A 17,482-nucleotide genomic window follows, 5' to 3' on the forward strand; every position below is an offset into this window, starting at 1 on the left:
CAAGTAGTTTATCAGTGAGTGAATGCCACGGTTGCCAGGCATGATGCCATTGGAGAGTGATTTTCTGTGGCAGTTACCACAGACAAAAGGTATAGGAGTGGTGTGAGGCCAGGCCTTGAGGAAGGAATAATGAGTGAGTACTGGAGACGGGTCAGCTGCAGGCTGCTTTTGGAAGAATTGTGAGACTGAGCCACAGGAAGCAGAAAGAAATTCTGCCAGGAGGGGTTTAAAATTTGGAGGAGTTACTCAAGAGAAGCACAATCCGATCCCTATTTCCTTATCCCCATGTAAGAAAAAAAATGAAGCACATCTATCAATCTTCTTGATCCCGGGGCAAGAAGGAGGTGTAGGCAAGGATTCTCAGATGTAGTCCATGCATGCAATAATTCCCGCATGTGCCCCCCAGCTTTGTACACTATGCATGGGGTCCTTGCAGGGGGCAGCAGCAGGGCCCCAACATCACACCTCCACTGGGCCCCATAAACCCTTTGGGTCGGCCTGCAAAGCTGAACCATGGGCAGCGGGGGCACCAAAGGCACCCCTCACTCAGCATGCTATTTATCCTCGGGCTGCCCCTGATTCCATCCCTCATCAGTACTTACTGCCGCAGGTGCTGACGTGGCCTAACTTGGTTTGCTTGGGGTTTGGGGCGGGGTGTGCGTGTGTGTGTGTCTCTGTGTGTGTCTGCCCTGGAATTATAATGCAGGAATGCAGCTAGCCTCTTTTATGCTCACCCAGGGAATGTACCCAAATCCCTTCCTCCCAGCCAAACTGATGTCATGGTTTCTTTGAAACAGGCCACTGCATGAATTGTCTTTCCTGAGGCTTTTCTTTAAAGCTTGCTGTGTCACATCCTCTAGGGATGAGGTCATTGTTGCTGTTCTGTGTATTTATTCCCATGGAAACATGAGAGTAGAAAGTTATAGAAACTGGGTGTGTGGTTTGACATTTGATAAGGCAGTGAGAAGTTGGCAAGACCTCTGAGGCAAGAAGTAAATAGGATAATAGCCTCCGTTCTGAGACGCCTGGTGAACTTCACATTGTTCCTACCTTTTTTGCATGGATATGAAATGCTTAATAAACAGAGAGAGGGAAGATGTGGGAAGCTATTTGGACTGGTTTTATACCCCGCCCAGGAAAGGGTAACCTTCCCAGTTACTTTAAAATGTTTGTTGGCCAAATGGAATTGGAAGAATTATTATGTAATGATATCATGATTTTTACAATTTCTTTGTTAGTTTTAAGGAGCTATTCATGATTCTGAACATTTGGGACTTTTAGGAGGCCTGGCTGGTCACCACAAGTGTCAGGAAAGCCTGGTACGTCCATTGGAACAGCAGTCACTACTGATCAGGCACTTAGCATGTTAATGTAAATTATACTGATGATATGCTGATAAATGATACTCAGCATTTGTATAGTACTTGTACTGGTTCATAGCACTTTGCTTACTTTGTCTTGTAATCCTTACAACACTGCATACCCCCCCCCCACCAATATTGCAGAGGCGTAAGTGGCATTGGGGGCTGCAGGGAAAAAGGCATTTGCATCCTGGCATTCGTCTTCCCCAACTTGTACAATGGTCTCTATCTGCCCTGTAGTCGAGGGGTAGAGCAGGCTGGAGTAAATAATATCAATAACCCAAAGTGGCTTAGAGGTAAGGGGACATGGTTTGGAGAAATGGGTATGGCCTGGGAGAGTCCAGAGGCCTGGAGGTCCACATTTGGCTCACAGGCTGGAGGTATCACGCCCCTGCATACACAATGCTGAGTTAGTAGCTACATCAAAATGTTCAAATATGAGAATGAGGCCAAATATGAAAATAGTGGCTACATACACCTTATATATTTCATGAGATGCAGCATTTTGTAAATGGGATGTTATCCATTCTGACCCTCTTAACTTCCCTACCATCTGAGGTTGGCTACCTGCTGATACTTAGTTTCTGCTTCTTTGGCTTGTTTACACAGGGTTTGTATTGGCTTGAGCAGCAGGGGAGTGTCTTTGTAGCAGCAAGTTTTTGGAAGCTGCATGGATGCTGTGATGAAACAATGTAGCTAATCCACCTTTCTAAAGCTTTGAGGCTTGGGTCTATGGAACTCCCTACCACAGCACTTAACAAAGTTTTCAGATATTTACAAAACTATGCAAAACAAATACAATAGAAAATCAGTCAAAAAATATTCAATAAAAATGCTATAAAAACAGATAACACCAATAAACCTGAAGCTCACAGACTATGGAGGCCAGGTGAGTCTTCAGAGCCTTTCTAAAGACCTGAAAAGAAGAGGCCTAGTGAATCCCTGATGAAAGTTGATTCCAAACTTGCAGGACCACCATTGCCAAGGCCCTCCCCCTTGTACTATTCACCCTTGGTGGTAGGTAGGTGAGATGGGCCTTTACTGTTGACCTCAGAGTGTGGGCAGGCTGGTATGGGAGAAGGGGATCCATCCATAGGCCCAAACTATTTAAAGCTTTAAAGGTTCAAATCAGCACTTCAAATTGGTTTCAGAAATGCACTGCCACTCTATCAGTAACACATAAGCAAACTGCTCAGGTCCCATCAATATCTGGACAGCCATATTCTACACCAGTTGAAGTTTTTGAATTGTCTTCCAAGGCAACCCCATATACTGCACATTACAGTAATCCAACCTGGATGTTACTAGAGCATGATTAACTGAGGCAAGATCCTCCCTCTTCAGATAGAGTCACAGTTGATGTACCATTCTAAGCTGGTAAAAGGTACTCCTGGCTACCATCACCAGCTGAGTTTCCCCAGTTAGTATCAAGTCTAGAAACTCTCCCAAACTGCACACCTGGGCTTTCGTGGGGAGTGCAACCCCATCTAAGTCCAGATGCTCTATTCGGATTGGTTGGTTTCCCAACCCATAGTGTCACGGAAATGACCAGCGCTGAAAGGGAGCCAGGCAGGCAGGTCCCGATACAAAAGCTTTTATTCAGACTACAGGTGTAGGAGAGAGAGAAAGATTCCAGCAAACCGAAAACCAGGCTCTCTCTGCCATCTTTGAATATTTGGCAATGTTTTATACATTTCAGAAATCCTCTCAAAAACATCCCATTGTCCCATCCTTCCCCCTTTGGCAGATTTCATTCCCATACAGTTACAAGCTAGACTATCTTCCAGGAACAATTCACTCTTAGAAACTTCAGCAAAAACTGGTGCCGAGATCTCTGCGTCCCTTGATAAGAGCTATCAAGGTGCTGAGCTTCACAAAGCTAGTTCAAAACTGCAACATGCCCTGTGCAGGGAACCGAATGTTTTCAGACAAGCAGGAAAATGATGCTTTTCCTGCCTGTGTGCATAGGTCAAGAATGTCAGAGTATTGTGATTGTCCTGTTTATGCATTTTCTCTTGGGAACAGGTTTCTGTGAATTTAGATTCCGTCATCAATATTATCTCTAACTTGTCTGGATTAAGTCTCAGCTTGTTTGTCCTCAACCATCCCAAAGCTGGTTCAAGACATGGTTCAGGCATTCAACAGCCTCCCTAGGATCATTCGATGGAAACAAGGTAGAAATGAGTGTCATCCATGTATTAATGGCACTTCAACCCAAACTTCAGAATGACTTCACCCGACAATCTCATGTTGAAAAGCATAGGGGACAAGATTAAACCTTACAGCACCTCATAGCCAGTGGTCATGGGTTGGAGCAGCAATCCCCTAGCACCACCCTCTGAGATCATTCAAAAAGAACTGGAAGCAGCATAACACTCTGTCTTCTATGCCCAACTCACATAAACGATCCAGAAAAATACCATGGTTCGAGGTATTGAAAGTTACTGAGAGAACTAGGAGAACCCAACAGGGTTATACTCCCCTTGTCTATTCCCTGGCATAAGTCATCTGTTTCTGTCCCAAAGCCATGCTTGAATCCAGATTGGGGTAGATAGACCTCAGTTGGGGAATGCGGCATTAACTATAAAACCTGTAACCACTGCCACCAAAATATACACTCTGTACACTTTGTGAACGGCTATTGGGTGGTATAGAAATGTAATAAATAAATAAATAAATACCACATTGTAACTCAGTGGCTTGGTGCCTATGTCCTATGCACAGAATAGATTCCATTTAGAAGATGAACAATATTAAGGTATTTATTAAGGGAACAAAATATTGCTTTTCAAATGGTGTAATGAGATTGCTTAAATGTATAGTTCTTTCAGCTAAATATGCTTAGTTACAATTTCTAATACATAAGATTCTTCCCTGCTAAACAAACTCTCAATAGCTTCCCTCTCAGTCTATATTTTCCTAACCTTCTACCCAGCGAATCACTCACAGTGAGGAACAGAAGCTTCACAGCAGTCTTCCTCTGTCTCCAGCTCTTCCTGCTACTTCTGGCTTCGAGAATAATTTAGGTATTTCAAACACTAGTTCAGGTCAGAGCTCTGCTTAAAGCCTTCTGCTACTAGGCTCGGCTGCCTGCTTGAAGCTTCATACAACCTCCCAAGCACAAGTTCTTGCTCTTCTCAGCCACCACCTCCAGTCTTTAGGTTTCCATTCAGATTCTTGCAGATTAGAAGGCCTGCTCCTTTCTGAGCTCTGCTCTCTTCAGGCACCAGCTCTGGTGTGGTGGCTGTCAACCACTAACTTCTAACTAAGAGCGCAACCCTAATGGTTCAGTCCTGGATACTGCATTTTAGCTAGATGGGAGTTTTCGCCCAACTAGCAGAGGTTTTGGGGAGGGCGAGAGAAGGCTGAGATGGCTGGGGAGAGCTTGGGTCTGAGGGTAACTTTCACCCCTCTACAACCTTGTTTGTGAGCTTGTAGAAGCAGCCAGTGTGGTTCTTTCCAGGCCGGCTGCAGGGGGTGGGGGTGGGGGCAGGGGCAGGGGCAGGGGGCTCGGTTTCCTGGCTCCAAGATCGGAGGGCTGTCTCTGACCTCAGATCCAGGAATCTGAAATATCCTATGTCCCCCAGATACTGTTTATGGGTCATAGGATTGCCCTCTAACTGACCTTTAAAAAAATAAATTCTTAGCCTGAACTTCTGAGCAAGCATGTTGTTATCCTCTGTCAGGGCCATAACCTATTTAGTGATCAATCAGGTTATTTATGGAATTTCAGTGGTTCTTTCTAACCAGCAGTCAAAATTGTATTTTAGTATCTGCTTAGTACCAATATAACAAAAATCAGCTTCTCCCCTTAGTCATTTTCAAACTGTCAGCTTGAAGCTTCCCTCCCATAGCAACCATGACTGCAAGAACTATCTTATGCCCAACACACAGTAATAAAGCCAGGCTTCGGGCCTACTTCATGAACCTCACTCAGGTTACTTGCAAAATAGAACATTTGCAAATCACAGTCATAAAAATCCAGTGTTGCTTCACATATGCGCAGAAGTAAACGAAAATAAGGGAGTGGCTTAAGAGTCACATTTTAAATTTAGGTTAGCAATTGGATTTCACTTCAGTTCAGAAGATACATGTGTGTTATGGTGCTGGTGGGGCTCAGAACAAAAATCTAACTGCTTCAGGATCTCTGACGATCTAGATTTAGCACCAGCTTGATTTGGCAAGAATGGCACCGGCTTCTTTTATTATTGTTATTATTTATGCTGCTAATAATTCAGGGCCATGGCAGCATCTGCTGCTATTATTATTATTATTATTATTATTAATAATAATTATTATTATTATTATTATTAGGAAGGATCTGTGCTTTGTAAACATCTCTCTCTCTCTCTGCTCTTCCTTTCCTGCTCCCTCTTCCTCAGACAGCTACAGGAGACAAGGGGATGTAAGAGCAGCTTTGGGTCTGACATCATCATCATTATCATTATTATTATTGCTGCTGCTGTTCCTTCATTCACAATATTGGGCTTAAGAGGCGCCCCTCCCACTGCAGGGAGGGGGAGTGCCCGAGGGTGGATTCTTGCATGTCTGTTCAGAAGTAACTCCTCCATTTCACTTTACGAGCATGCGAGCGAGTGAGGGTGGGGAAGCCGGTTGATTCAGAGCTTCGCAGCTACGACGGAGCACAGCTGAGAGGGTGTGGGCACCTGTTAAGCTGCATAGCTTTGTAGATACACGAGGGCATCCTTTCACTGCTATAGAGTTGAACAGAAGAAAGCCCCATCGTTAGTCGCTATTTGCTGCACATTACGACCTTGTAGCCAATCCTGCGAAGTTTCAGGGTAGGAAATTCCATCTTCAGTCTTGCCCATGTATCACTGTGGTTGCCGTTTTGTAACTGTGATGCTGCGGATTTTGGGAGGGATCAGCAGTAAAAGTGGAGCCGTGTAGATGCCGTCCTTGTTCTTTACATATTCTTTAAACAGTTGCCTGCCAGTTACCTTTAACTAAATAGTTAAAGGAAGCCAGATTCCAGCTGGACATCAGGCAAAACTTCCTGACTGTTAGAGCAGTATGACAATGGAATCAGTTACCTAGGGAGGTTGTGGGCTCTCCCAACTAGAGGCCTTCAAGATGCAGCTGGACAACCATCAGTCAGGGATGCTTTAGGGTGGATTCCTGCATTGAGCAGGGGGTTGGACTCGGCCTTGTAGGCCCCTTCCAACTCTGCTGTTCTATGATTCTACCTGCATTCCAGATGCTTCTGATTTTTGTCTCTGCTCCCTTCCATGCAGGATATAAGGCATATAGGAAGTGCACACAACCGGAGTGCTATGCCATTCACTGCCAACACTTCACCTAAACTCATCACTGCTCAGTACAACAATCCAGCAAGCTTGTACTCCCCAGAAAACATACAGACCTTCAACAACGCAGTGGAGTCCAAGTCATCTGTGTGTGACCAGGAGCCCAGTAAGAAGTAAGTGGTTTTGCTTAACAGCACTGCAGGACAAGCACTAAGAGAGTCTTGGGCCATAGGTAGACCTAAGGTTTATCCCTGGATCGTCCAGAGGTCAAACCTGTTCATCTAGGTGACACACAGGGGATCCAGTGCTCAGGCAGGGGCGAACCCTGGATGATCCCAGGATAAACCTTAGGTCTACCTGTGGCCTTGGTCTAACTATCATAGAATCATAGAATAGCAGAGTTGGAAGGGGCCTACAAGGCCATCGGATCCAACCCCCTGCTCAATGCAGGAATCCATCCAGCACTATGCATGAAGTGAGTGTGTTATAATGTATCTCAAACTCTTTCTTTCCGAGTGGTTACTCGGCCAGTATGTTCCTGCAAATCAGGTGTTCCTCAAGATGACAAAGTAAAACTAATGGTTGTTTCTTTGTTCACCAACTGCCTCTGCCTTTGTTCAGCCTTTAAAATTGTCTTCCCACTCATGCAGGTCCCAGCTGATTTTGTAAGTGCCAAGCGAACCTCCTTAGGGAGCTCATTCCACAGCCAGGGTGCCACAGCAGAGAAGGCCCGCCTCCTGGTAGCCACATGCCTCACTTCCTTCCTTTATTATGAGACTGTTGTGCCTTTATGACTTTTGTTCTCCTTCCAGTGAAAATGGTTCTGTTTTGCAGAGAACACTGAGCCTCTTCCAGGTGAGGTAGGGGATTGATGGAGGTAGCACAGACTATCCCTGTACTGAGTGACGGGTTGAGTGGAGTCCACAGTGATTGTCTGTAATACCATAGGCACAATGTAGTAATCTTACTTATTCTGTGTTCCATAATGTGGATATTGAGCAGAATTTCTGCATACATGTGGAAAAATAGAATTGGTTTAATGTTTTAATTGATTTACTATTGCAATTTTCATTCTGTGAAATGCCCAGGGTGTTTCAGCTATAAAAAAATCATAGAATCATAGAATAGTAGAGTTGGAAGGGGCCTATAAGGCCATCGAGTCCAACCCCCTGCTCAATGCAGGAATCCACCCTAAAGTATCCCTGACAGATGGTTGTCCAGCTGCCTCTTGCAGGCCTCTAGTGTGGGATTCAACCTCCCCAGGTAAGTGGTTCCTTATCATACTGCTCTAACAGTCAGGAAGTTTTTCTTGATGTCCAGCCGGAACCTGGCTTCCTGTAACTTGAGCCTGTTATTCCATGTCCTGCATTCTGTGATGATCAAGAAGAGATCCTGGCCCTCCTCTTCGTGACAACCTTTTAAGTATTTGAAGAGTGCTATCATGTCCCCTCAATCTTCTCTTCTCCAGGCTAAACATGCCTCCTAGCTTTTTCCTTCGGCCATACACTGCTCCTCATTGGCCTAAGTGGCACCATCTACTGCCCCTCCCCTATCCTTCTTTTCCTGCCCTTTCCTGCAAAAGCACACCAGCTACATCGTTTCCTCAGGTGTCCAAGCAGCGCCATGGCTGTTTCTGTCAGACCCTGTTGGTCTTCTCCAAACTAGCATTGGCTGGCATGGTTTTTGTTTTATGCAAAAAAAAAGGGTACAAAGTGTTTTGCATAGTGAACATATCTGGATGCTCCTCCTGCCAAGGTTCCTCCAGGTGGCTGCCAAGGTTACTGGAGGGGTAGAGGAGGTAAAGGAAATGAAAGATACATTGATTGTGTTAACTAGGTTGATGGGGGAAGGAGCTGGGATTCCCCTTCTTCTTCCAGCCAAGCCACACACACACCGCACCTGCCATTTTGCTCCTCATTCCATGACTGAGCAAAAGTCCCTAATCTTGGGAACTGTGTTAGGTTTGGAAGGAGCTCCAAAATATTTTGATTGGTGAAGGTATAAATGTTATTTGCCTGCTCTCTTGGGGTGAATAACATTTGCTGTCACAGAACATCTACTTAGCAAGCTTCACCAGTCTCATGCAGGGTGTAGCCAAGAGAGAGAATCTAAGCCTATCAGTGAATTCGCCTTTTGTGAATTAACCTAAAAGGATGAAAAAGTATTAAACGTTTAGGAGGTATATTAAAACCTTTACCAATGACCACCCGATCCCAAACGGACCAATCAATTCTGGACCCAAGCTTATATTGCACACTGAGTGGTAGGCAGGGTGTGTGTCTTTTCGGGCTACATTTTGGAAGCACTGATTAATACATTAATGCTCTCAGCATTTTTGTAAACCGCCCAGAGAGCTTCAGCTATGGGGCAGTATATAAATGTAATAAATCAAATCAATCAATCAACTAAAAAGCTAGTCAGCTTGACAGTCCATTAGCATTCAAGAAAGCTATCAATTATTATTATTATTATTATTATTATTATTATTATTATTATTATTATTATTTATTTATTTATATAGCACCATCAGTGTACATGGTGCTGTACAGAGTAAAACAGTAAATAGCAAGACCCTGCCGCATAGGCTTACAATCTAAGACTGATCTCTTCTGGCAGGCCTATCCAGTGGAATTTTAGAATGTTTTTAGGTTGTCTTAACAATGTATATTATGTTCTTAATTCAGTTTTATGTATTTTATATTTACTGTTGTTCCCCGCCTCGATCAAAATGGAGAGGCGGGTAAGAAATTATTATTATTATTAATTTATTTCTTTAAAGTAAGTGGAAACAGAAAATACCAAGAAAATCCTGTTAGGAGACAGTTGTTTATTTTTGCTGCATTTGAGGGTAGATTTAATCTCACTGCAGCTTGATTTTTTGCTAATACACTTTGCATCTCCAGTTGTTTTAGCTGTGTGTACTTTTTCTTATTTAAAAATGTAGTACAACTGTGTTTGATTTAAATTCCTTCAGCTTGGACCATCTTAACCAGCCTTCCAGTAACCTAGCAATTGACAAGAGCTCCGAGGTTTACAAGATGCTGCTGGAGAACCAAGATTCAAATGAACCACCTCGTCAATCCACCTCATTCTTGGTGCTACAAGAAATTTTAGAATCTGAAGAAAAAGGTAAGAAGTGTGTGTGTTGCTCTAACTAGAAGCATAACATGAAAGGAACTTCTCTGTGGGCCAAACTGTATATGATGCTAAATGTGTCCAAGTCCTCTAAACTGCTGTCTCACAGTATCAACCTACACTTGAGAAAGGGCACTTTTAGCCACCGCCACCACCTGTGCTTAGAATCATAGAATAGCAGAGTTGGAAGGGGCCTACAAGGCCATCGAGTCCAACCCCCTGCTTAATGCAGGAATCCACCCTAAAGCATCCCTGACAGATGGCTGTCCAGCTGCCTCTTGAATGCCTCTAGTGTGGGAGAGCCCACAACGTCCCTAGGTAACTGGTTCCATTGTCGTACTGCTCTAACAGTCAGGAAGTTTTTCCTGATGCCCAGCTGGAATCTGGCTTCCTTTAACTTGAGCCCGTTATTCTATGTCCTGCACTCTGGGAGGATTGAGATGTTGTAAATAAAACGGCCTAAAATATCTATTGTTTAGAGCCTGGATAATTTGGGTCCAGGAAGTGCTTTTATCAAAGCCTCCCACAATCAGGTTGGCCTCGATCCACTGCCTCCCCCTCATTCCATTCTAGCATTTGCTCTGCCTCCATGGTGTCTAAAAATGAGGCGAGGCAACTTGGTATCCTAGCACTGCCTCCATAATGCAAGGGTTGATATTGCCTAAGGCACCCTAACCAATTCTTCCTTATCAATAGAGATCAGTTGCCTGGGTTCTTTTTCTTCGTTTCAAGAGCCAAACAGTTATTAATTATATTCAAGGCATAGAAGAAGCAGTCAGGTGTTAATAAAAAAAAACACACCAAATATGTATAAATAATTATTGTAGAGAGAAAAAGAATAATTGACAAGCACATGCGATGTTAATCCCTGATTAGCTTAACAGTCCTTTTTAGTTTATTTATTTATTTATTACATTTTTATACCGCCCAATAGCCGAAGCTCTCTGGGCGGTTCACAATTTTTTTTCCACTTGCCCCTTCAACTGACTCAGAACTCTCTCCTTCTTCCTTGGGAAGGCGAGCTCAGGTACATTGAATTGCAGGCAGGCTCATTGCTTACATAGGTTTCATATTTGCATAAACTTTTTAACTGCTTTTTAAGGAGTTTTATATAAAGGTTGGGAAGAGGAGAAGGTGAAGGCAGCAGGTGAAGAAGTAGGTCATATGGGGAGGAACAATATGGAGAAACGTTGACTGGTCACAATCAGCCAAACCCTTGATCACTGGAAGCCCTGTCTAAGGCAAAGGTTATGATTATTTTGAATCATGGAGTCAGATCAACCAAACACTTCTTCACCCTGAGGAATAGGTGTTGTTGTTTTTAAAAGCAATGAAATTAAAAAGCCCTCAGAATGCTTTCAAGGGTGAATGGTATGCCATTACCACACACAATGCTTAAACTTGTTCTCGTATTGCACTTGTCTGTACATCAACTGAGAAAGCTCTTTGACTAGAATATCCACTTTCTATCTCACATTAACACCACAGAAGTAGTTGCTGTACCATTCCAGACTAAAACAAATTTTAGGGCTGGTTCTCACTATAAATTTTGTACAGGGGCGTGGATACCCAATTATAAAACACACTGGCCTCTTGTCATATTGGAAGGTATGCATATGAACTGAAAAATTCAATGTGGGTCTGTTTTGAAATATTTAAAAAATAATGGGACCTTTCCTTCCTCATGTGGCGCAGAGCGGTAAAGCAGCAGTTTCTGCAGCTGAAATTCCCCACGGCCTGAGTTCGATCCCAGCAGAAGCTGGTTTCAGGCAGCCGGCTCGGGTCGACTCAACCTTCCATCCTCCCTAGGTCGGTAAAATGAGTACCCAGCTAGCTGGGGGAAAGGTAATCACGGCTGGGGAAGGCAACAGCAAACCACCCCGCTATAAGGCCTGCCAAGAAAACGTCAGCGAAAGCTGGCATCCCTCCAAGAGTCAGTAATGACTCAGTGCCTGCACCAGAGGTTCCTTTCCTTTCTTTTCCTTCAGAACATTTTAAAGGGGATATTGAACATTCATATCTTTCAAACTGAATATTTGGTATGCATTTTGGACAGCAGCACTGATAAAATACCAATGACCTCAGGTGATAACTGCAATATTTTTCAGGCAGCAAAGCTGTGACTTGAGTTATTGTCTTGATTGTATACTTCAGGCATCTCTTCTAATCCATAGAATTGGTTTTTAAATATTTACAGGAGACCCCAATAAGCCTTCTGGATTTAGAAGTGTAAAAGCTCCAATGACCAAAGTTGTAGCTTCAATTGGAAATTCCCAGAAGCTGCCCATGTGTGATAAGTGTGGGTCTGGCATTGTGTAAGTACTAGTATGTCCATTAATTATAACTTTGTTAGTGGTACTGAACATCACTTATTTTGGGGACAAGCTATGTGTGTTTATTTATTTATTACATTTTTATACTGCCCAATAGCCAAAGCTCTCTGAAACCTGAGCTTAGAAAAGACATGGTAAAGAAGAGGATGTGATTGAAGTATAATATCATCTATGATTACACATTCACATACTATTTGAACTAAAGAGCACCCAAAGACATTAAGATGCAGCAGGTTCCAAAACAAACAATCGATCTGAGCCGGTTGGCAGTCATTCTGTCCTCAAGGTTCCCTGTGATGCCATTGAAGTATGGTTATGATAGGGATACTTGTTTGAAATTACACCAGGAAAGCCATGTATTCTATATTAAGATGTAAACAAGCTGATTTTACTGTACGTTAGAAGTGCTGCGCTGGATCAGATCAAGGTCTATCTAGTCTAGGATTCTGTTCACACAGTAGCCAACTAAGTAGGCCATGACTGTAATAGCACCCTCTCGGTTGTTTTTCCCAGTATACTGCCTCTGATACTGGAGGTAGCATAGAGCCACTATGGCTAGTAGCCATTAATAGCCTTATCCTCCATGAATTTATCTAATCCCCCTTTAAAGCCGTTCAAATTGGTGGCCATCACTACATTGTGTGGTAGCGAATTCCATAGTTTAATTATGTACTGTGTTAAGAATTACTTCCTTTTATCTGTCTAGAATCTCCCACTAAAATGGACCATGCATAATTTTGTACATCTCTTGCCATGTCTCTCCTTAATTGCCTTTTTTCCCTGAGCTACAGTCCCAGATGTTGTAACTTTTCCTCATGAGAGTTGTTCCAGCCCACTGATCATTTTTGTTGCCCTTTTGTGCACTTTTTCCAATTCTACATCACTTTTTAGGTGCAATGACCAGAACTGTACGGAGTCCTAAAGTATCGATACCCATTTAATTTGTGGCAGTCGTTATGTTTCTTGCTTTTTTGGGGGGGGGGGCGTTGAATTGTTGTGTGAAATGAAATAATGTAGCTTTTTCGTAATCTTCAGCTTTAATGAACACTTCTGAACTAGAGTGGCCAGCTTCTTTTCCAGGGTCCTTAAGATATCTGCATGGAAGCAAAACATTCAGCAGTTTCATTTTCCCTTCATGTGCTTAAGTGATTAGGAGGGCTGCATCTGCTAAATTGTTAGAAGCCTTTAGCCTTTATAGTGCTGCTTGTTTAAATATTTAAGACTGAGCTGCAGCCTCCACATTGTGACTAGCCAGGAATGGTGAACACCTTTACTATTTACGTAGGTGTGCATGTAGCAGTCTGTAGCGTATGTAGCCAAGCTTTCCTGAACTCTGACCCTCATGCTGTTTTCTCCCCAGAGGTGTATTTGTGAGGCTCCGGGACAAGCATCTCCACCCAGAGTGCTACGTGTGCAGTGACTGTGGAGCGAACCTCAAACAAAAAGGGCATTTCTTTGTGGAGGATTGTATCTACTGCGAGACGCACGCCCGGGAACGCGTCACCCCACCTGAGGGCTATGAAGTGGTCACTGTGTTTCCAAAGTGAACGAATGTTTCAGTGTGGAAGTTCTGCAGAGAGCCATTGTCTTCCGCTTCTGAATTCTTATTGCAGTCATGAAGGTTCAGAAGGCTTTTGCAGTGGACCTTTTTGTTAACTGCTACTAAACATCGCTAATAGTGAAACACTTGCTTTTTTATATATAGATGTGAGGGAATGCTCCTCCGCTTGCTGATACAACTCTTCTTTCTGCCTCTCTCTTCAAAATGAACTGCCAACCAAAATCAGATACTAAAGCCAAATCACAATACCTTTCTTCTGTTCCTAGTTAATAAAGTGGTTGACTGAAAACATGTTCTGAACATTTTCTATTTGTGTTTGAATTATCTCATTAGGTGTGTTGAGGTATTCCTGACTCAAGGCTGGATTTAATTACAAAGGAAGAGCTGGTGAGCATGGCCATATTGTCCAGCAAAAATACTGCATCTTTAATAATAATAATAATAATAATAATAATAATATTTCATACCCGCCTCGCCCTTTGGATTGAGGCAGGGAACATTAGTACAGAATCAATACATCTTAAAATGCTTGATTTTACATTGATCTGGATAGGCCTGCCAGAAAAGGCTAGTCTTTAAAGCTGCCTTAAAATCACACAGAGAGCTAATGTAAGACACCTCCACATGCAGTATCAATGTTTGCACTGCTGGTTTCCCCTTTGATACCATTAATTGTGTGCTACACAAGATTCTGTGCTGTATGTAGTCTTAAGCAGGGATCCCCCAGCTGCTCTTATGGTCACTTCTGTCTTCCAGGATAGCTAATACCTTGGAAGACAGAAACACACTTCAACGTGATCGTGCTAGGCTGGAGCTCTGGGCTGAAAACAGAATGACATTTAATAGGGATAAATGCCAAGTTCTACATCTAGGAAAAGGAAACCAAATGCACAATTACAAGATGGGGGATACTTGGCTCAGCAATACTACAATCAAGAATGATCTTGGAATTGTTGTAAATCACAACCTGAATATGAGCCAACAGTGTGATGTGGCTGCAAAAAAAGCAAATGCTATTTTGGGTTGCATTAATAGAAGTATAGCTTCCAAATCACGCAAGGTACGGGTTCCCCTATATTTGGCACTGGTTAGGCCTCATCTTGAGTATTGCATCCATTTCTGAGCACCACACTTCAAAGATGCAGACAAGCTGGAGGGGGTTCAGAGAAGGGCAACAAGGGTCAGGGGTCAGGAAACAAAGTTGTATGAGGAGAGACTGAAAGAACTGGGCATGTTTATTAGCCTGGAAAAGAGAAGAGACATGATAGCACTCTTCAAATACCTGAAAGGTTGTCACACAGAGGAGGGCCAGGATCTCTTCTCGATCATCTCGGAGTACAGAACACAGACTAATGGACTTAAGTTACAGGAAGCCAGATTCCGGCTGGATATCAAGAAAAACTTCCTGACTGTTAAAGCAGTATGATAATGGAACCAGTTACCTAGGGAGGTTGTGGGCTCTCCCACACTAGAGGCCTTCAAGATGCAGCTGGAGAATCATCTGCCAGGGATGCTTTAAGGTGAATTCCTGCATTGAGCAGGAGGTTGGATTCAATGGCTGAACAGGCCCCTTCCAACTCTACTCTTCTATGATTCTATAATGGTGATGGTAACAAGGCTCATGGCAAGGAGGTAATCAAAACATGACACCTACTGGTTCACAGCTTTCAAGGTGGGGGAATACAATCCTCTAGTGGTTTTGGGAAGCAGCGGAATCTGGGATTGCAACAACTCTACTGATCACAAGCAATACCTGTCAGATGTAGCTGCTATACAAAACACTCATATTTTCAATCTGAGTTTATTTAGTAAAGTTGGCATTAAAGTAATACAATTTAGTTTTGTAAACAAGTACACCGAACCTTTCCTCTCTGTCCAAATAAAATCACAATGGAGGCAAGAAGTCAAAATATTATTTCAAGAAGTTATTTAGCATAATGTCTACAGAACACTGTACAAATCAGATAGCTAGCTGATATAGTAAGTCTGAAAAATTATCTAACATCCATATGGTATCAAAAAGTTCCAAAAGCTTTCTTTTCACATCGGCACACTTAGTAATGCTACATTTAGAGCCTTTCTTGAAAATATTATGATTTGAAACAAACTTTTGAACTCTGAGAATAGAGATCAACAATATGGTAACTACTGTAAGCATATTTGTATTCACGTTACAAGGGCAAGCTGGTTGCATTTCAAAGGATAACTTCTGTGCTGGCATCTTCAGTGTTCTCTACGATCTTGAACATTCCCTTTTTTTCTTTAAGTCCCTCAGAGATTTTCATTTGGTCTAGAAGAAAAAAGGAAAACACACAAATCGGAAGACTAAGCAGCCTTAATAAACAGCATGAAACTCTGGATAACATTTCATCTGATGAAGAAATGGCCAGGATCTCTTCTCGGTCCTCCCAGAGTGCAGGACATGGAATAACGGGCTCAAGTTAAAGGAAGCCAGATTCCAGCTGGGCATCAGGAAAAACTTCCTGACTGTTAGAGCAGTACAACAATGGAACCAGTTACTTAGGGAGGTTGTGGGCTCTCCCACACTAGAGGCAGCTGGACAAGCATCTGTCAGGGATGCTTTAGGGTGGATTCCTGCATTGAGCAGGGGGTTGGACTCGATGGCCTTGTAGGCCCCTTCCAACTCTGCTATTCTATGATTCTATAAGAGGAATACAGTCCATGTTTTAGAGGTCTTAGTCCCCCCCCCCACAAAGTAGAGGCCATCCGCACTGGATAGCATATACTGCAGAGACACTATTGCAAGGAGTAAAATATTTCAAAATACATGTCTGATGGTTGGAAGGATTCTCAAATTTTGTGACTTTGGAAGTGAATCTGCAGTAACTGCAGTGTCCATGTGGGTGATGGCCCATAGACATGGATGCTCCTGGTCAAACATTAGGCAAACTTCAGTTGTGTTCCTGAAATTATCAGAAATTTTCTAATATTTCTCATCCTTTTAAAAAAGACCAATGGTTTTTCTTGGCAACCTGGGATGTGTTGTATTATGTGTGAATAACTTTTTATGCTTCCTTGTGAACTTTATTGTTACAGTCTGCTGAATAAGGCCTCAAAATAAGGGACAGGCTGAAATGAAACAGGCGTTTTGCTAATAAATTTATTCTTGCATCCTAAGAACTTATTTCTCCTCTTGGTGTACCTACTACTTTAGATGCTCATCTCCCTCCACTTTTTTGTTTTGTACATCAAACAGGAATTTAAATGTACATAAACCATACTTTAAACAGAAATACTGCTGCTCCCCCCTCGCCCCCGTCTACTGTCACCAACTGGAGGGGGAAGTGGGATGTTGGGGGCCAACAGCTCAGCGGCACGCAGCCACATAGGGGCCACCTGGCCAAGGGAGGGATGACCTCAATATGCCCCTTGCATTTGCACAGCTAGTCAAAACTGAAATTGACATAGAAGCTGTTAAAACTGTCTATGTTCATCTGTGGTTTGGTAGCTGTGGCTTATGTGCACCTCTGGCCAAGTTTTGGTGGTGGAGATGACTGTGGAGCAAGAATGTCGACAAGAGGTGGGAAGTAGTTGTTCTGGAGAAGGCAAACCAGCTGCGCTCTCTCTCTCTCTCTCTCACTCACTCACTCACACACACACACACACACACACACACACACACAGAGTCAAGGCAGAGGCAGGAAAAATAATAGGAAAAGTACCCAGCCTATGATACCTCCCCACCACGAGATCCTCATTTTTGGAGGAGGAGGAAGCAGTAATGTCCACTTCCATGGCCCACTTGGAAGTCCTGGGAAAGGCCAAGGGGTGTGAGTCAGATAAGGCAAGAGTGGGGACTCCCAA

The 17,482-nt window shown here is 43.1% G+C and overlaps 2 protein-coding genes across 2 annotated transcripts in view; one reads left to right on the forward strand and one right to left on the reverse strand.

Moving 5' to 3' along the window:
- Positions 1-13,946, forward strand: part of PDLIM1 (PDZ and LIM domain 1) — a 43,675-nt gene extending 29,729 nt beyond the window's left edge. Inside the window, exons 4-7 of the mRNA XM_063133196.1 lie at positions 6,617-6,801; positions 9,603-9,757; positions 11,961-12,078; positions 13,457-13,946. Coding sequence (XP_062989266.1) covers positions 6,617-6,801; positions 9,603-9,757; positions 11,961-12,078; positions 13,457-13,643 — 645 coding nt within the window. The 3' untranslated portion in view covers positions 13,644-13,946. The remainder of the gene's footprint in view (positions 1-6,616; positions 6,802-9,602; positions 9,758-11,960; positions 12,079-13,456) is intronic.
- Positions 13,947-15,444: 1,498 nt separating this feature from the next.
- The window catches only part of HELLS (helicase, lymphoid specific), a 37,511-nt gene continuing 35,473 nt past the window's right edge, over positions 15,445-17,482 (reverse strand). The window contains exon 22 of the mRNA XM_063133198.1: positions 15,445-15,947. Within this exon, the coding sequence (XP_062989268.1) occupies positions 15,853-15,947 (95 nt within the window). The 3' untranslated portion in view covers positions 15,445-15,852. The remainder of the gene's footprint in view (positions 15,948-17,482) is intronic.

The sequence above is a fragment of the Elgaria multicarinata genome, chromosome 8 (genome assembly GCF_023053635.1).
Source record: "Elgaria multicarinata webbii isolate HBS135686 ecotype San Diego chromosome 8, rElgMul1.1.pri, whole genome shotgun sequence".
NCBI classification, from domain to species: domain Eukaryota; kingdom Metazoa; phylum Chordata; class Lepidosauria; order Squamata; family Anguidae; genus Elgaria; species Elgaria multicarinata.